This window comes from Chelonoidis abingdonii, chromosome 10, assembly GCF_003597395.2.
Source record: "Chelonoidis abingdonii isolate Lonesome George chromosome 10, CheloAbing_2.0, whole genome shotgun sequence".
Lineage (NCBI taxonomy): Eukaryota > Metazoa > Chordata > Testudines > Testudinidae > Chelonoidis > Chelonoidis abingdonii.
The window spans coordinates 6,028,534-6,048,935 of record NC_133778.1 but is presented as its reverse complement, the minus strand read 5'-3'; the positions used below and the strand labels follow the sequence as shown (position 1 = coordinate 6,048,935).

Below are 20,402 nucleotides of genomic sequence, written 5' to 3'. Positions count from 1 at the left end.
GCACAGTTATTTCTAACAACCAGTAGTACTTGCAGTTAGAATTTTGTCTTAGACTGAACTCCTTTCACCTGGCACACAGTTGTACAGGAACAACATATGCCGAGAAGAACGATGATTGTTTGTTTTTAAATTTGCTAGTCTCACAAATCATAGAATCACAAAGTTCCCTTGTTTCTAAGTTTAAAAATTATTTGAGCTGGTGACTATAATTGCAACAGTTCAGACCCAAGGGACTTAATACGGGGAGGGAGGGAGGTCACTAAATGTTCCCAGGGGAACCAGAACTGTTAATAATTATTGGTCAACCTGCTTGTTCTCAGGTTGCCCTGGAGTGGGGAAGTTAATCTTTCACATTTTAGTAAGAGCCTTGAAACCAGCGTTCCTGGTAGGTGGCAGGTGTTTGCTTGTTCGGTGCAAAAGCATGATCAGTTTGGAAAACAAAGGTTCTAGAGCAGAAAAACAGCATGTGAGAGACAGACCAGGAACTGTCGCTCCCCAGAACTGGCCTGCAGTGCTGTGGGGAGAAAGCTTTATGCTGCTGAATGGTGCCGGGTTCACGAGGGTGTTAATACAAACACACAATAAGTCTCCCCAGCATCTATCACTGGAGTTGCTGACTGATATTTCCTAGCCACTGGCCGAAGTGAGCGTTGATAGTGCTGGTGGAAAATGCGGAGGGATGCCATTCACAGGAAACCTGCCCCAGTTCAGATTCATGGAGCTGGCCCAGCTGCGTAGTGCTATAGGATGAGATTAACAAAGGAAGCCTAAGGGAGTGAGATGCTCACCCCTATTCTGGTCCCTGTACACCAGGCATATGAGCTGGAGAGATGTCATGGGGCCCTAAAGCCCCTGTAGCTGGCTGTAGGAGGATTCCCCCAGTGCAAGCACTGCAGAAGCAGCTGGAAGGCTGCCCTCCAGGAACCTCCTGAGTTCTGGTGGAGGGGGCGTGCTGTGGTGGGCTGCAGCCCCCTGGCTTGCATACCTGAAGCAGACAGGGCTCCGGGTCTATCTAAGTCACCCCAGGGCTTCTCCAGTCCTTGGAGCAACCCAGGATCAAGCACAGACAAAGGAGGCTCAAAGCCCCCTTAGTACCCACCCTGGGATTTGAGTTCTGGATGAGCCTCCTAGAGGCCTGAGAAAATCCCCATGGTATAGCCAGCTCCTCCCTGCACCCCCGACAGAAGGTGTGTCTCACAGAATTAGGGTCAGAAGGGGCCATTCTGCTCATCTGGTCTGACCATCTGTGTAACTCAGGTGCCTGACTCCCATAGGGATACTGACAATCCAGGGCTAAATCCCACTAGATGGGAGTGGGGCAGTCGGACAACTGGGCTTTAGTTATTTTATTGCTCAATAACTAGCAAAAAGAATTCCTTCTTGGTAACCAGTAGGAATAGGGAAACACACTGGGCAAATGCCTCCTCATCTATGCCTGGTGAACCCTTGTGGCCTTAGCATGCAGTTGGGGGGAGCATTTCCATAGCGTAGGCTGCTTGGGACACAGTTCCCAATCTAAGACCTAGTCTACACAACAGCGTTTGGTCAACACAAGGCAGCTTACCTTGACCTAACTCTATACGTGTTGTGATAGACCCAGAGCAGAGTGATAGAAGGGAGATATACTGGCCACTGGATAAGCAGTTTTCTGTTCCCTGAGTGACCAGAGCAGGGGCTGCTCCAGGCTAATGAGAACACCTGACTCCAATGAACCTGCTAAGAGTCAGGTGAGGCTGTTAAGCACCTGACTCTAATTAAGGCCCCTCTGATGCTGTAAAAGGGCTCACTCCAGTCAGGCTAGAGAGAGCCAGGGAGCCAATGGAGAGGAAGTGCGTGTGAGGAACTGGGAGCAAGAGGTGTGCAAGAAGCTGAGAGTGAGTAGGCACACTGCTGGAGGACTGAGAAGTACAAGCATTATCAGACATCAAGAGGAAGGTCCGGTGATGAGGACAAAGAAGGTGTTGGGAGGAGGCCATGGGGAAGTAGCCCAGGGAGTTGTAGCTGTTGCGCAGCTGTTCCAGGAGGCACTATAGACAGCTGCAATCCACAGGGCCCTGGGCTGGAACCTGGAGTAGAGAGCAGGCCCAGGTTCCCCACAAACCTCCCAAAACAAACACAGGAGGAATTGACCTGGACTGTGGCCTCTACCGGAGGGGAAGATCTCTGAGCTGTTTCCCAACCCACAGGGTGAATCTGTGAGGCGACCAAATCCACCAATAAGCACAAGACCCACCAAGGTAGAGGAGGAACTTTGTCACGGTGTCTACACTATAGTGTCGTTCCCGCAGATGTAAGTCGCCCAGTACACTGAGCTAATAACTCCACCTCTGCGAGAGGAGGGTGGTGTAGTCATGGCATTATTTATATCACCTGCTGGCTGGCAACCTCACGCAGGGTTCAGAGCTGGAGTGGCCCCTCCCCTGCCATGTGGCTGACAGCTTGAGTGGGGGGTAGTGACACCAGCTGTCAGTGCTTCACTTCAGTGGGTGGAAGTGCTCCTGGCGAGGACGCACACCACCAAGAGAAGGAGGATAGTGCGGACATGAAAAAACACAGTAATTACTGTAGTGGCTGTTCTTAAGTTGACTTAATTTTGTAGTGTAGACGTGCCCTACTGTGGAAGAATTTGTGTAGTGCTTCTCAGTGGGAGACATAACCTGCCTTTGTTACATACATGGATAACAGCAGGAAGCTCTGCAGTTGTACACAGCAGTGGCAGGATGCGCACGCTGGTGTGGCTACTGGTGCGTGTGCCTTTTGTAAACGCCATGTCCAGAAGGGACCATTGTGCTCATCTAATCTGACCTCCTGTACAACACAGGCCAGAGACCTGCCCCAAACTAGAGCAGAGCTGTTAGGAAAACAAACAATGTTGACTTAAAAATTGTCAGTGATGGGGAATCCTCCATACCCCTTGGTAAGTTGTTCCAATGGCTAATTACTCACTGTTCAAAAAATTATACTTTTTTCCCAGTCTGAATTTGTCTAGCTTCAACTTGCAGCCATTGGAGTGTGTTAGAACTTTCTCTACTAGACTGAAGAGCCAGTTATTAAATATTGTTCCCCATGGAAATACTTACAGCCACCTCTCAGCTTTCTCTTTGTTAAGCTACATAGACAGACTCAAAGAGCACAGTCGCTACAAGGCATATTTTCTAATCCTTCAATCATTCTCATGGCTCTTGTCTGGACCCTCTCCACTTCCAATATCCTTCTTGAATTGTGGGCACCAGAACTGGGCACAGGATTCCAGCAGCAGTTGCACCAGTGCCAAATATTGAGGTAAAATAACTTTTCTACTCCTATCCAAGAGTCCCCTGTTTATGTATCCCAGGTTTGCATTAACTCTTTTAGCCACAGCATCACACTGGGAGCTCATGTTCAGCTGATTATCCAGCATGACCCCCAAATCTTTTTCCTGGGAACTCATGATTTTGAAAGAGTCCCCCATCACGTAAGTATGGTCTATCTTCTCACATGGAATTTAGCCAGAGACGTGTCCCAGTGTTATGGGCACTGCCAGAAATTTAATGATGAATTCCTGAGTTAGCATAGTCGGGGGCTTACTGTTAGTAAGTTCTAATGTTTTATGAATGTTAAGGGGCCGTATCTTCTCCCCCGTAGCTCTGTGTTAGCAGGGACTCCAATCTGAGAAGACTTTCTGATATAGTGAAACGGGGGAAAGATACCAGCCTGTCTAAACAGCCTCTGTTTAAATGTTGCCTGGAATACAATTCTGCTGCTTTCATTTGCAGAATGCTCCCAATGAGCAGCCGTTTAGAGGAGAAGCCCTGAGCAGAGACTTCAGGCAGAGTGTTTAGTAATAGATTATTGATTTGGAGTCAAAAGTGAAAAAATGTAACCGTCTTTGACCAGAAAGGATGGTGCTGATGCATCCCTTGAAGCAACTTCTAAAGTGCACAAAGCAGTGTGATCATTACCTACCCTATCGTGAGGAAAGCGCTCTAGAGCAGTGCCTTCACACTGGTTCTCAGAGCTGCTCTTTACTTCTTTTTTATTAGTATTGGCTCCGTTGAAGTTTGTTTTTACCGAGACTTCCCTCTGCTGTTTAAGTGAATCCAAATATTTATTCCAGTGTCTCATCCAGAGTGACAGATGAAGTGGAAATAACTAACTTTTCATCCTCAAGTTAATTAATTTAAATAACGCCAGTGTATTTGTGGTATGCTTTGTGCCTCCCACTGAGATCAAATCTGGGCGGCATTTCTCCTTCGGCTGTCTGGCCCTCTGGGGTTGGTGCCAGTGAACTAGGCACAAAATATGTAGTATCTCCAGTGGGTTTACTGCCCCCAGGGAGCTGGGGGAGAGTTGAAGTTCTTCTTCGAGTGCTTGCTCATGTATATTCCACAGCAGGAGTGTGTGTGTGTGTGTGCACCACGTGCACTGGTGCCAGAAATTTTTCCCTTAGCAGTACCCGTGAGGGGAGCGACACTGTGACCCCTGGAGTGGCACCTCTGTAGCACACTATAAGGGGAGCTGCGTGCTCCCCCCACCCTCAGGTCCTTCTTGCTGCCAGCGAAGGTGCATTGGAACTTCTTGCTCCAGCTTCGCTGCAGCCTTTCTTGTTGATCTTAACAGTACCTTTAGCTAGTTATTAGTAGCTTGTAGAAAGTAGTTTTCAGTTGTTAGAGTGGGCCCGGGACATGCCCCATGCCCCAGCCTTCAAGTTGTGTGACTCCTGTCGCCATTCCATGCCAAGGAGTGATCCGCATGCTGAGTGTCTCTGCTGCTTGGGCGAAACTCACGTAAGTGAACGCTGCAAGATCTGCAGGTCTTTTAAGCCACAAACTAAGAAGGAGAGGAACATCAGGCTTCGCACTCTTGTTATGGAATCGGCACTGGCTCCAACTCTGGTACACCGAGCGAACTCGGCGCCAGGCACTGCATTGTTGGTGTGCAGCGAAGCCCCCTCCCCCAGGCGGCACTGCTCCCCTTCCAAGAAGCAAAGGAAGATCTCGACTTCGCAGCGGTGCCGAGAGACGGAAGGGGGAGAGGCTGGTCCCACATTGGGCAGCCCTCAGTTCCCTCCGGGCTCAGCCTCCCACTCGTGCTGAGTGGAGAAGCCCAGCAGTGTTGATACACACCTCTCCTGCGGTCCGGATCCCATCGACACCGGAGGCTATACAGGCCACTCAAGACGTTTCAGCTTGCTGATGCCTGGGGCACCACCAGTGGAGGCCCCGGTTCTGAGTCAAACTTCCGCTAGGTGCTCGACAGGCCTCCCTGGTACGGTGCAGCTCTCACTCTGAAGACCGCTCTGTACCTCGTTCAGCATGCAGCGACAGGTCCACTTGCAGCTTGCGTCCACCACCCTCGCCACCAGCCAGTGTTACCAGGTTCAGTGCCGTCCGGGCAGGAGTCTCGGGGTCCCTCCACACCAAGCAGCAGCAGGCGCAGGCACCGAGATAGCTGCATCGTGAAAAGGAGCGCTTTTGATGCCTATCGTAGCCGGTCTCGGCGCAACTGGTGTCGATACTCCCGTTCTGTCAGATGTCACGCATAGGGCTTCTGCCGTACGTCACCAGCACCATGGCACCGCAGCTCCAGGTGCCAAAACTAATCTCGGAACAGAACTTCCAGGGGGTACCAGCCCTCAACTTCGAGGTCCTGGTCCCGTGGAAGACGGCATCATGAGCACCATCGCTCCCACTGCTTCTATGGTACCATTTGGTTGGTGGTTACCTCGGCCTCGGCATCCAGCCTCCCGTCACTGGGCCATACCGATCAGCCAGACCAGATAGTGCCATCTAGCCCACAGCATGGACCCAGCATGGCAGGGACAATGGTGTCAATGGGCACCATGGCCGCTGATGCCCACTCAGGTGGGAACCTGCTCAGTGGCCGGGACGTCCGAGGCCCCATCGGCCTCGCTATCTAGGCCAAGGGACAAATCGACAGATCACGAGTCGTCAGCTCCGCGCCTGGGCTCCAACCTGGGGGTTGATCCCCTGGCACCGGCTGTGGCCCACAGCCCCGTGCTGGCCTCCTCTCCTGCTCCAGATGCTACCATCACTGCACTGCCGCCCTCTGCTCCACAGGAGGACTTCAGGGCGCATCAAGACCTGCTAAAGTGGGTGGCGTCAAGCCTCCAGCTGCAGGCCAAAGAGATGGAGGACCCGTCTGATTCCCTCTTTAATGTACTGTCCTCCTTGGTGCTGGGCCGTGTGGCTTTACCCCTTCACTAAGGAGTGGCCAACGTCTCCAATCCCCTGTGGTTAACTCCTGCCTCTCTGACCTCGATTTCCAAGAAGGCTGAGAGGAAATATTTTGTACCGGCAAAGAACCATGAATACCTCTACTCTCACCCGGCACCTAACTCTCTGGTGGTGGAATCGGTGAACCAGCGAAAGCAGCAAGGCCAACCCATGCCCACCTCCAAGAATAAAGGCACCAGGAGACTAGACTCTTTTGGTAGAAAACTTTAGTCCTCTTTGAGTTTCCAGCTCAGGGTGGCCAACCATCAGGTCTTACTGAGCCGATATGATTTTAATTTATGGGAGTCCCTGCCGAAATTCGAGCCACTCTTCCCAGACCGGGATAGGAAGGACTTGAAGATATTGGTGGACAAGGGGACAATGGCAGCCAAAGCAGCCCTGCAGGCAGCGGCAGACGTGGTGGATACAGCAGCTCGCTTGATGGCTTCTGCAGTCTCAGTGCTCAGGGCGTCATGGCTCCTCCTGTCCGGCATCTGAGATCGCATCCCTCCCCAACTCCGACAGAGGGGAAGGAGGGTGGGATGTGGAGTAGACATGAGCAACACATCTCAAAGAACACCAGTTACGGAACAGGTAACTATCTTGTTTATTTGCTTCCCATTGAATCTGAGTAAGGATGTGGATTTCTGTTCTGTTGATTTGTAGCCCTTGTCTGTGTGGCAGCTAAGTGGGCATTCATGACGTTGAAACACATTAATTACAATTTAGTTTAAAAAATGGAAAATAGTTTTACTCAACTGAATTTAATTCAGGCAAAAACTAGATCAAGTTTCAGAATCATGCTCCCGAGCGAAGCAAACATTTGACTCACCCTGTGAGGAACCACCGAGTGATCACATCGGGACCCTAGGTGGGTGTGGCTGGAACTTTGAGAAGAATCACATGGAGCAGTTGGAAGCACCGCACCAGGCACAGAAACAGCGGTCAACTCAATCAAGACAACTAGACAGACGGCTGTGGTGTTCTTCCCGAACTGGTCTATATAGTCACACAAAGAACCACCAGTGCAAACTAGAATTGTCAACATGTCCTCAAAATTGAAATGACTGGCACCACCTTTATCAGTGCTACTGCCATCCTGCTGGTGGTGGTGCTGCACCAGTGGGACATTTCCCCGAAAGAGCTTGGAAAAGATACAGCCCATGGGGAGGGGGGGAGGTGGAGGCATGTGACTGGGCTGTGTTGCTGGAGCAGAAGGTGTCAAACACACTGATGACCCAAAAATTGAGGGACCGGTGAATAGTGAAGAGGACAAGTTGCTGGTTCAGAGCAATCTGAATTGCTTGGTAAACTGGGCTCAAGTAAACAATGTGCATTTTACTCTGGCTCAATGTAAATGTGAGCATAGGCCATACTTACTGGATGGGGGACTCTATCCTGGGATGCAGTAACTTTGAAAAAGATTTGGAGGTTGTGGTGGATAATCAGCTGAACATGAGGTCCCAGTGGGATGCTGTGAGCAAAAGAGCTAATGTGAACCTTGGATGCATAAACGGGGCAATCTCGAGTAGGAGGAGAGAGGTTATTTTATCTCGGTATTTGGCACTGGTGCAGCTACTGCTGGAATCCTGTATCCAGTGCTGGTGCCCACAATTCAAGAAGGATGTTGGTAAATTGGAGAGGTTCAAAGAAGAGCCAGGAGTATGGTTAAAGGATTAGGAAAACTGCCTTATAGTGATAGACTCATGGAGCTCAATCTCTTTAGTTTAGGTGACTTGTTCACGGTCTGTAAGTACCCGCATGGGGAACAGATATTTCATAATGGGCTCTTCCATCTAGCAGTGGGAAGTATAAGATATAATGGCTAGAAGTTGAAGCTAGCTAAATTCAGACTGGAAATAAGGTACACTTTTAACAGTGAGGGTAATTAACCACTGGAACAGCATGACCAAGGGTCATGGTGGATTCTCCATCACTGACCATTTTTAAACCAAGATTGGATGTTTTCCTAAAAGATCTGCTGTAGGTACTATTTTGAGGAAGCTATCTGGCTTGTGTTGTACAGGCGGTCAGACTAGATGATCACAAGGGTCCCTCTGGCCCTGGAATCTACAATTGTATGTATCTGTGAACACCAGCCAGCATCAGTATCTTCAAAGCTGTGTTTACTTTGGTGTGGTTTGAATGGTGCATGTCAGGACAGCTGGTTTGACATGTCCCAGCGCCAAATCATTCAGGCTGTAGCACAGCTCTTCGTAGGGTTTCAGGAATGCTGTTTGAGCATGTGAGATTGGGTTCCAGCAGGGGGAAGGTTTCTACGTAATCACATTTTATTCATGTTCCTGACTGTGATTTGAGATGATAATGAGGAGACAAAAAAGCCGGCAGAGTGCTGTACCTGAGCACTTGGGGAGCACACGAAAGCTGGACTAATGCTTGCTAGCAGAAAGTCTTTCACACTGTTCAGTCAGTGTCTCCTTGTGCCAGATCTTTGGTTAGGGTTTAGATAATGATGATGAATCATGTGCTATTGAGCTTGGGTCAAGGGGCGTTTATCCGTGAACGCGTCAGCATGAGGTGCTCTTCCCTGTGTGAGAGTCTTGGCCAACGCTGCCTCCTGCTCAGGGATTGTGTACACAAGTGGAGTGCAAGGAGAATTCATTCAGAATAACCCTCCACAAAAGCGTAAACGACTCAATTCCACCTCTCTCCGACACCTGGATATCGCCTGGGCTGGGTTCTGCTAGCACTGCCTGCGTGTAATTAATGGACATAAGGCTTGCAGTACAGCTAGACAAGTGAATCTTTTAACTCTCTGGGGCCTCTCTGAATTCAAAATTGCCATATACTGGCCCCAAAGCAGGGTCTCTGGTATGTCCCAGAAACCAGCTACCTTGCCCACAGGGGATCCCCAGCCTACCCATGGGTTTGTGCAGCCATCCAGCTGCCAGCACCTGTCCCCCAGGCACTCTCTATGTGAAGTGGGAAGAAGCTACTGCCAGCCCAGAGCACAAAACCTGGCAGACTCTAGAGCTGACAACAGGAGTGGCCAGGGGAACCTGGATTGGTCCTGTTAGAGCGTTAGCTGCCCTGCTCAATATAAGTCCTAGAACACACTGACACATTGGACCAATGCTGTTGAATTGGAATAGGCTTGGCTGGTTTTCATGGGGTCTACATTTCCATCTTCCTCAAGCAACCACAGATCTCCTACCAAACAGATTTTTCTTCCACTGCCATCTTCCTGCCCCCATGTCCTGCCCCATAGATGTTCCCCCCAAGCACCAGGAGGCAGTGACTCAGTCCACAGCCCGTCTCTCACACTCAAAAGATGTCAGTGTGGAGCCTTACAGAGGCGCTGGATTGCTATCCTCAGTCACTGGAGATTGCTTTTCCCCCAACATCGGCTAGAAAACCAAACTGCAGTCACACAAGCAAAAGCCATTTGGGATCCTCTTAAGCCAAATGCATTTGTAGCGAACCTTTGGCCCTCCTGCTCTCTGTGGCTGGTAACCCCATCCAGGAGCCGTGGTTCTGAGTAATTCTCTTGAGGCACAGAGGTTTGCGTAGCCATGTCAAGAAACTGACCCGCTCACAAGACATAAAGCAGCAGAATGAATTGGAAACACCATTGTCTCTTAGGGTCCGGTCATGAGCAAGTGATTCGAATCCAGCCCCCAAGTGCGAGGAGTATGCTGGGGTATGTGTGGTGTCCCCTTCTAGCGGCTGGCCTACAAAGCATGTCTGAGTCAGCTACAGCCATCATGCTGCAGAGGCTCCTGCTTGTCTGGCTGGAAGTCCCAGGGTTAGTCTTATTCATAGATTCATAGACTCTAGGACTGAAAGGGACCTCGAGAGAGCATTGAGTCCAGTCCCCTGCCCTCTTGGCAGGACCAAATACTGTCTAGACCATCCCTGATGGACATTTATCTAACCTACTTTTAAATATCTCCAGAGTGGCAGGACCATTCCTGATAGACATTTATCTAACCTACTTTTAAATATCTCCAGAGATGGAGATTCCACAACCTCCCTAGGCAATTTATTCCAGTGTTTAACCAGCCTGACAGTTAGGAACTTTTTCCTAATGTCCAACCTAAATCTCCCTTGCTGCAGTTTAAGCCCATTGCTTCTTGTTCTATCATTAGAGGCTAAGGTGAACAAGTTTTCTCCCTCCTCCTGATGACACCCTTTTAGATACCTGAAAACTGCTATCATGTCCCCTCTCAGTCTTCTCTTTTCCAAACTAAATAAACCCAATTCTTTCAGCCTTCCTTCATAGGTCATGTTCTCAAGACCTTTAATCATTCTTGTTGCTCTTCTCTGGACCCTCTCCAATTTCTCCACATCTTTCTTGAAATGCGGTGCCCAGAACTGGACACAATACTCCAGTTGAGGCCTAACCAGCGCAGAGTAGAGCAGAAGAATGACTTCTCGTGTCTTGTTTACAACACACCTGTTCAAATGCATCCCAGAATCACGTTTGCTTTTTTTGCAACAGTATCACACTGTTGACTCATATTTAGCTTGTGGTCCACTATGACCCCTAGATCTCTTTCTGCCATACTCCTTCCTAGACAGTCTCTTCCCATTCTGTATGTGTGAAACTGATTGTTCCTTCCTAAGTGGAGCACTTTGCATTTGTCTTTATTGAACTTCATCCGGTTTACCTCAGACTCATTTCTCCAATTTGTCCAGATCATTTTGCATTTTGACCCTGTCCTCCAAAGCAGTTGCAATCCTCCCAGTTTGGTATCGTCTGCAAACTGGTATCATCTTGGACGGTGGCCCATAATGATGCTTGTCATAGACACACACAGAAGGTATGTTGCACTCCCAATTAAAATGACTCCAGTATGTAAAAGTTGGGGCCAATGTTAATTCCTAGGACTCTTTGAGGATTATGCAAGAGTAATGAGTGGGCCGAAGAATTGAAACCATGGCATTCAATGGCACACATGTCCCTAATGGAGAGGGGGTGCATGCATGCTGCCTCGCGGACTCCGATTCTGTCCTCAGTGACTGACTGGGGCAGGGCAATGGGACTGCTAGTGCAGAGTGCTATAGAGATATGAGAATTGTTGTGAGTTTCCTCTTCCTTGCCTGGAGGCAGCCAGACAGCATAGAGCCAGGTGAGACAGGTTCTCAAACCGACCACAGAAAGAGCCTCCTAGATAGGTGCCTGTGCTTCAGAGTGGAGTCAGAGTTGTTCTGGAAGCTAGTGAGGGAGGGGTTTATGCTCCTATGTGTCCTTTCAGGATGAAAAGCTTGGCAGCCTGGCTGAGGAAATGCCAGCCTGGCTGTGAGTTTTACAATGAGGCAGTGCATCATCATGCTTCACAACGCATTCACAGGGGCTGGGGGATTTCAGTGCCAGACATGAACATGAGCAAAAGTCTGGTCTCAAGTCTGTGTAAGGAGCCGGAGCCCCATCTTGGCGCTCACTGAAAACAGACCTTATAGTGATAGACTCATGGAGCTCAGTCGATTTAGCATAGCAAAGAGAAGGTTATGGGGTGATTTGATTCCAGTCTATAAGCACCTACATGGGGAACAAATATTTGATAATTGGCTCTTCCATCTGACAGAGAAATGTACAGCATGAGTCAGTGGCTGGAAGTTGAAGCCCGACAAGTTCAGGCTGGAAATCAGGTGTAAATGTATAAGAGTGACAGTAATTAAACATGGGAACAATTTCCCAAGGGTCGTGGTGGTTTCTCCAGCACTGGCACTTTTCAGTCTGCTCTAGGAATGATTGTGGGGCGGCTCTCTGGCCTGTGCTGTACAGGAGGTCAGACTAGATGATCACAATGGTACCTTCTGGCCATGGAATCTCAGAATGCGAATTTGTGCACGGATAGGGGTGGCCTGTAGGGAGAGCAGAGAATCCGAGCACAGGCGCGCTGTGTTAATCCAGAAGTTGAATTCCACCAGTTGTGTACATATAGGCTAGACAGGCCAAGGAAGGCCCAGGGCAGCATCTAGCAAGACAGAGGAGCTCTGGGCCCAATGGGGCAGATTCTTAGCTGTTGTAAATTGTCGTCAGTGGGGCCATGGTGATCTCCCCCAATATTGCATCAAATGTTTCCGTTTTCCTTTGAGCTCTGCTTGGTTTGTGTGTCACCAAGGCAAGCGGGAAGTGCTCTGACCAGTTGGTCACTGCCTATGGCAGTGGGGCATGGGCGTTCAGCTCTTCCGCTGCCGTTTGCACTGGTACTGCAGGCTATCTCTAGGGTCTGGGAGCTAGTTCTCACTTCCTGCTCTGGCAGTCTAAGCAGCCACATTTTTACCTTTGGTCTCAGGCCCAAGACACAGAAATGGACCCCCCAGCTCTCCCAGGGAGCCACAGCTCCCCACTGTCTGCCCATCTTATGTGGATGTCAAACCTCAGCAGGAACACTGTGCGCCTGCCATGCGAGTGCATTATGGTGAGGATTAGGAGAGAAAAAAGGGGGCGATACTCTGTGGGGAGGGGGCATTTCCACCGGAGGAGTTCTGCACATTGATCTCTGACACGCACTGCCGAAAGGCTGACTTAATTCTGATTTCTGTATTGGTGTGATTGTTTTATGATTTCATTTAGTATTTGCATATCACACTCCACCACAATCCCTGGTGTCAGACCCTGCCAGCAGCAGGGGAAGGGTTGAGGAGTGGGGCCTGCTTTCACTTCCCCCAGTGAAATTTGCCTGGATTTTTGCCAGTCACTAAGAGCAGACTCTGGCCCAAGGAGAGATGGCACCCAGCTGAGAAGGAGGAGGCTGCAGAATGGTGGGGGGAGGGATAGCTCAGTGGATTAGCACTGGCCTGCTAAACCCAGGATTGTGAGTTCAATCCTTGAGGGGGGCACTGAGGGATCTGGGGCAAAAATCAGTACTGGGTCCTGCTAGTGAAGGCAGGGGGCTGGACTCGATGACCTTTCAAGGTCCCTTCCAGTTCTAGGAGATTGGTCTGAGGTTGCTTGTTTTCACAAGTACCCGTTTTAGGGGTTACAAATAAACTCTTTCAATTTCAAGAGATATCTAGCAAGTGTGGTGTCACTGTGGGTGCGTGGCAGGGCATGGGGTCACTGCAGGTGCAGGATGTGGTGTGTCTGCCAGGGGTGGGGTGTCACTGCTGGCAGCCACGGTGGAACATTGTGGGGCATCACTGCGGGCGGGGTGGGACATGGTGGGTGTCATGGCGGGCAGGGAGTCACGTGGTCAGGGCGAGACATGGTGGGGTGTCATGGCAGGTGGGGTGTCATGGCGGGCAGGGCGTCACGTGGGCAGGGTGAGACATGGTGGGGTGTCATGGCAGGTGGGGTGTCATGGCGGGCAGGGCGTCACTGCGGGCGGGGCATGGGGTGTCATGGCAGGCAGGGAGTCACGTGGGCAGGGCAAGACATGGTGGGGTGTCATGGCAGGTGGGGTGTCATGGCGGGCAGGGCGTCACGTGGGCAGGGTGAGACATGGTGGGATGTCATGGCGGGTGGGGTGTCATGGCAGGCAGGGCGTCACTGCAGGCAGGATGGGGCATGGTGGGGTGTCATGGCAGGCAGGGTGTCACAGTGGGCGGGGCATGGTGGGGTGTCATGGCGGGAAGGGTGTCACTGCAGGCAGGATGGGGCATGTTGGGGTGTCATGGCAGGCAGGGTGTCACTGTGGGGGGTGTGTGGCATATGGGGTACCATGGCAGCAGGGCAGTTCCCCACTGTGGGGTGGAGCAGTGCGGGTGGTGGCAAGAAGGCTCATTGAAAGCAAATACATCTCTTTTAGTCCTCCCTGCCCCTGCCCTTAGCACCCCTCACCTTCCTCAGCAGGTCCCATCCCAAGGCCCTTCCCCTCTTTACCTGCAGCTCAGTCCCTGCATTGTGGGGGAGCACCACTGACATCACAGCTGCAAGGCTCCCCTCCGAGGGAGAACGAGGGCCCAGCTGGGGCCTTAGCAGCAAACAGGCAGAGTGGCTTCTAGTCAGTTCCTTTCAAATGGCCCTTTTGTGCAAATGAAGGGCTCGCTTCTGCACCCAGTCTGGGTGAGCTGGAGTTGTCCCAGTGACTTTGGTGTGTCAGGATCACGACTTCAGATGGCATTACTGAAACGTGTATTCCCTAAGCGAGTGTGTGCACACAAGTGTGTGTAAAACACACACGTACAGCGTGGGGCATGAGAACAGCCTATGTAAAGAGCTCTCTGCTGTCGTTGCAGCTCTCTTACACACCAGTTAGTAATGTTCATTACCACAGTCAGAGCATCTTCCATTCTCTTCATCTGTGAATTCAGAGCACTTCCATCCAGAAATACACACCTGGTAGAGTACTGTGGTTGTGCCCTGCAATGGAGCTCTTTGGATAGACATTTAATAAATGAGTTGACAACATTTTACACTACTGTTCTGGGTGACTGTTTGTTAATTCAGCCAGCTCTGCATAGTTCATTCTGAAGATACTTACGGCCTTTCCTGAATGGAGATAGACGACTTCCAGAGTGACCAAAGGAGAACGAATGTTACCTAATGGAGATCAATCATCAGGCAAATATTAATGAATCCTGTATAGCAGGTATTCAGTGACTTCTCGGTTGTGGATCATTTGTCAGTGTCTCCTCCTAGTGGAGACCAGAGAGTTCCAAGCTATTGTGCAGTGATGTCATTCAGCTTTATGGCTAGGAGTTCGATTGCTGAACTCTCTGCAGCTGGGGTCTGGTGCCGGGTGATCATCCAGGAGTGGCTTTTTGGAGCAGAGTTTGTTGTCCTGAGTTGTAGAAATCTGGGCTTTGCCTGTATACACTAGTTGTTAAAACTAACTAAGTGGGAAGGAAGTGTGGGTTATATTGAACACAAACGGAGGCCAGTATCAAACCTGCACTAGGATGTAGCTGTTTGTTTAGAGAGACAGGACTGAGGAAGCCTTTTTCCAGCTCTGAGGAGGAAGAAATCGAAGTGGGTCAGTCCCAGTCTGTTTCCATGTCCCCCGAGTAGGCACTGGGCATAGAAGTGATTGAAAAACAAGGTCAAAACTGAAGTCTGGCTCCTCACGCCATCCGGAGGGGTCTAAATAAGGATTTAGGGCCCCAGCTGGTCCCTTTTTCCAGCCATGGCCACTGGGCCCCAAATAACTTTCTGCCCCAGATGGGTTTGCCCACTCCATACGGGTGCAGGGAAGTGAAAGCAGTTTGCATCAGAGCCCTACAAGGGGGCCTTATTCAGAACAGGATGGGAGCTTTGCCAGCACTTCCTGGCTGTGCCTGCGTGTGGGGGGGAAGGGGACGCCTGGGGTGTCCTTCCTTCCCAATTCTCTCCCTCAGTGTCTCAGCTAGCAGAGCCCTGCATCCCCCACATGGAGCTGAGTCCCAGCTGGCACTGTAGGATCTGTGCCTTGCCAGGCTTTGTGATGCACCTTCCCCATCAGGGGCCCTGGCCTGTCGCCGACCGTCCCCAGCGCCTGAGCACAGCCTTCCCTCTCCTGCCTGGGCCTCTCCCAGACTGCCCTTCTCCCGCCCATGCCCCACGCTGCCCCCGCGTATGCTGGAGAGCCAGTTAGGCACCCAGTACTGTCCATCCTGCCTCCAGCTGCTGCCTTGCCATGGAGCTATTCCCCAAGCACTCCTCTCCATGCCAGCAACTGCTGTAGTTGCTCTGGGTTGGAAGGTGCTTGCACATAGGAGGCGGGGGGCGGGGGGTATGGAAGGCGGTGTGTACAGGGGGTGCACGTCCAAGAGGGTTGGAGTGTGGATGGGAGGGGGAGGCAGTGTGTATAGGGGGTGCACGTCTGAGGGGGTTGGTGTGTGGATGGGATGGAGGCAGCGTGTATAGGGGAGGTGCACGTCTGAGGGGGTTGGTGTGTGGATGGGAGGGCAAGGCAGTGTGTATAGCGGGTGCACGTCTGAGGGGATTGGTGTGTGGATGGGAGGGGGAGGCAGTGTGTACAGGGGGTGCACATCTGAAGGGGTTGGAGTGTGGATGTGAGAGGGAGGCAGTGTGTACAGGGGTGCACGTCCGAGGGGGTTGGAGTGTGGATGGGAGGGGGAGGCAGTGTGTATAGGGGGTGCACGTCTGAGGGGATTGGTGTGTGGATGGGATGGAGGCAGCGTGTATAGGGGAGGTGCACGTCTGAGGGGGTTGGTGTGTGGATGGGAGGGCAAGGCAGCGTGTATAGGGGAGGTGCACGTCTGAGGGGTTAGTGTGTAGATGGGAGGGGGAGGCAGTGTGTATAGGGGGTGCACCTCCGAGGGGGTTGGAGTGTGGATGGGAGGGGGAGGCAGTATGTATAGCGGGTGCACATCTGAGGGTGTTGGTGTGTGGATGGGAGGGAGGCAGTATGTACAGTAGGTGCACGTCTGAGGGGGTTGGTGTGTGGATGGGATGGAGGCAGTGTGTACAGGGGGTGCACGTCCGAGGGGGTTGGTGTGTGGATGGGAGGGAGGCAGTGTGTACAGGGGGTGCACGGCTGAGGGGGTTGGTGTGTGGATGGGAGGGAGGCAGTGTGTACAGGGAGTGCACGTCTGAGGGTGTTGGTGTGTGGATGGGAGGGGGAGGCAGTGTGTGTGAGCAGTGAGTGTGCAGGAGGGAGGGGCTGAGGGTGTGATGCGTAGGCAGACATTCTGCATTAGAGTACTGGCCAAGCTGTGCCCGCCTTTGATCCCCTCATGTAATGGCTGCGAAAGGGCAGGCACAGCCAGAACCCACATCGCCCGCTGCTGCCAGCAGGGCTGGCTGTGATGGGGGAAGTCAGCTTGCGGCGTTCACGCATGAAGCAGGCTGCGGTGCCACCCTTGGCCCTGTGGTAGAGCTGCATTGGAGCAGGCACCCTCCCTCAGAGAGGTGCCCTATGGCAAGCTGATCCGTGGATGCAGAGGAGCTGTTTCTACAGAGCCCTTTTATACTCACCCCCAGCTCTGGCTTGCCCAGAGTGCAGCTGGGTATGACTGCTCTGCTCTAGTTTGCATTGGTTTGCCTTTGCAGGTCCAGGGAAGAGCCCCAACCCACCACATGGCCCCGGAGAAGCATTAGGAGCCTTGGATTCCTTAGCAGTTGGGGAAGAGCTTGCACTCCATTCTTTCCGAGCACGTGGGCTATGGAAATCAGCAAGGGACAGGGCTGTGTGGGGGATGCACACGTGAACATTGGCAGCACGCAAACACCACAGTCAGCTGCCAGCTTCAGATATGCAGCTCGTGATGTCCTCTTCCCAAGGGTGGCAATTCCCCCCTGGGCTGAGGACTGGCCCGAGGTTCACGTGCCTGCCAGCCCTCAAATCAAGTTGGAGTGGCACTGATGTGATGCACAGTCACAGTGCTGGCTCTCTGCCCCCCGGTGCATTGGGCCTTAGCAGAGAAGAGTACAAGATCTTCTCTGTCCACATCCCAGACCTATGGTAGCAGCTCCTGCCCTGACTTTAATTATCTCATGCATTGTCATTAATAGTTCTTAGGAAACATTTCAGACGTGTTTTCTCCCTTGTAATTTTGATCTCTGGCATGCCACACTTGTCAGACACCTAGTTAGCAACTGGAGCGGGTTGGCCAGTGGAAATGGTGTCATCTCTTTAGCACAGTTGAGAGTTTGGTGCAGGGAGGGAAAACCACTGGCATTTCTTGTCCTGTTACTTCTGTTCAATGTGTGAAACCTGACATAATTGAGAGTTCAGTTTATGACAAAAAATGAGGTTCCCAGTTTTATCTGCTTTTATTTCACCAGAAAAATCGAACAAATCGGAATTGACCAAATCCATTGTTCTTTGTTGTGTAACTAATTCACTGTATCTCGTCACATTCCACTGTAACACGTGATGGCAAAAAGCACTCCCAATCACAGAGCAGTTATTGTCAATTTGGGCGATTACATTTCACAGTGAAGAGTTTTTTGTATGAGGAATGAAAAAGGCCGTCTTTCTCCATGGGCCTGGTCTTTCTCCCTGCTTGTGCCACGGGATAACTGCAGCCTGTATGACCCTGCTCCAGCCTCTCTTCATGGCCTACACGTGAGAGACCTGTCAGGAGTTCATTTAAAGTTTGGAAGCTGAGTATACCATGGCCCTAAAACTGGTATGATTCCCATGTCCGGTTTTTGTGGATATGAGGCAAGCCCTTAAAAGTTGCATTTGAATAGCACTAAACCCCTCAGAAAATCGACGGGACTCTGCCATTTCTTTTTTGGAGGTTAATATGGTTTTGGAGGTTAAAATTCAAAATCTGTTGTGGTGAGATGGGTCACAGCCGTGAGGAAACATTTCAAGCAAGGTGAATAAATCCTTTAACTGCTTGCCAGTTCCGTAACATTGACTGTGGCAAATTGGATTTGTGGGCAATCAGGCTTCGTATCTTCCCAAGCTAATTGTGCTTCATCACAGCAATTGGCTGACTTCTTAAATTAGGGAGAATACAGTTCAAGAGCCAGCCACCTCACTGCACATTGTGTGAGCAGAGCAGGGGTAGGCAACCTATGGCACGCATGCCGAAGGCGGCACGCAAACTGATTTTCAGTGGCACTCGCACTGCCTGGGTCCTGGCCACCGGTCCAGAGGACTCTGCATTTTAATTTAATTTTAAATGAAGCTTCTTAAACATTTTAAAAACCTTATTTACTTTACATACAACAATAGTTTAGTTCTATATTATAGACTTACAGAAAGAGACCTTTTAAAACCATTAAAATGTATCACTGGCACATGAAACCTTCAATTAGAGTGAATAAATGAAGTTTTGGCACACCACTTCTGAAAGGTTGCTGACCCCTGGAGTAGAGCTTGACCAATAGTGCCAATGAGAATGAAGAGCTGATTTCGCTGTGGCCCACACAGTGCAGAGAGGAGGAGGCAACTATTTGCTGGTTGGAGAGGATGGGCTCATTCCATCCTTCCCCCAAAGCTTTGACTCTGAGTGTTAGTGAGAAGTGTTTGGAATTCACACCACAGAACTCCTGAGAAACAACTCGAATAAACCGAGAAGTTTGTAGTGGGTGCAGTGGCTGTGTTGGGTCTGGTTTAAGAAATCAGCAAGCCACTATGATTAAGCACAGGCTCTGTTTCACTGGGAATGCATCACTGCAGGAGAATCGCAATAAGATTCCTTGGACTTGATCCCCGGCCAATTGAAAATGGGGCTGCCTTTGGTTGTCTCGGCCTGCAATTCACACTGTGAACCGTTCCCACCAGCCAGTCAGCTAACAGGCGGATGGCCACTGTCAAGTGGCATCGGGCTCTGATAACACTCTCTCTCGCAAGCTACCCATGATGTATTGCATTGTTTGCTGGTGGTGATTGCTGGTACGTGTTTTCCAGGGGATGATTGCAGACCTGAAAGTGACAGGTGATCACCAGGCAGCTGATCTCCAGTGTGAGGAGCAGGACGAGGATACTGACGTGGTGAGTGCTGTCTGCCATGGCTCAGTATTGTAGCTGTGGTTTGCTTACACAGAGGCGTGTAGAACTTACCTTGGTTCTAGCTGTTAGCAGATCGCTTGCTGGAAGTTAATATGCAATTTACCACACAGGATCATGCACCCCAAATGTCCAAAAATCATGAGCCTGACCTCAACAAATCATGAGATTGGACTAAAAATCATGAGCTTTAAAAATATATAGATTATATTGTGTGGTTTGGGTCTGCTCTTTGATGTGTGAAGTCTCTCTCCCCTGCACCTGCCCCTGGCTCCTGCCATACCAAATACAACCGCTGTTGTGAAATAGCAGTGCCCAAGGTGGGTGGGGAGAGTGGGCAGTGCAGTGTCCTCACGCCCAGACAGGAACTCCCATGGGCACTCACCCTTCTCGCTTTATCATCCCCCATTCCCCTAACAGGTCAGATGGTAGCAAAGGAGATCTGCCCTATCCCAGTGCTTGCTGGCTGGGGGTTTGTCCAGGAATTTCATGGAAGACGAGACCCCAGGTGGTGATATCGCCTCCTGCCATTGCTAATTGGCGGGTCTTCTCCAGCTGCTCCCCTGGGCACTTGTCATGGTGGAGGAAACAAGCTAACCAGCTACTAGTGTCAAGTGACAGTTGTGAATTTTAGTTTCTAGCCAAAGCCCCCTCTGTGCACTGAACCAGGGTGAAATCGTGGCCCCAGTGAATTTATTTGCAAAACTCTCATTGACTTCTACAGAGTCGGGATTTCCCCTTTTGGTTTTTTTTATTGAGTCACATTAGCGAACAGACTGTACCACTGGTGGAACCAGCTGACTCTTTGGGCTTATAAATCCTTGTTAGAATCAGTGTGGGACCCCAAGTGCATCCCGGGACAGGCGTA

At 50.8% G+C, this 20,402-nt stretch overlaps 1 protein-coding gene across 1 annotated transcript in view; it reads left to right on the top strand.

Annotated features, from left to right (window-relative positions):
* Positions 1-20,402, top strand: part of COL18A1 (collagen type XVIII alpha 1 chain) — a 112,601-nt gene that overhangs the window by 32,519 nt on the left and 59,680 nt on the right. The window contains exon 3 of the mRNA XM_075069885.1: positions 19,436-19,519. Coding sequence (XP_074925986.1) covers positions 19,436-19,519 — 84 coding nt within the window. The remainder of the gene's footprint in view (positions 1-19,435; positions 19,520-20,402) is intronic.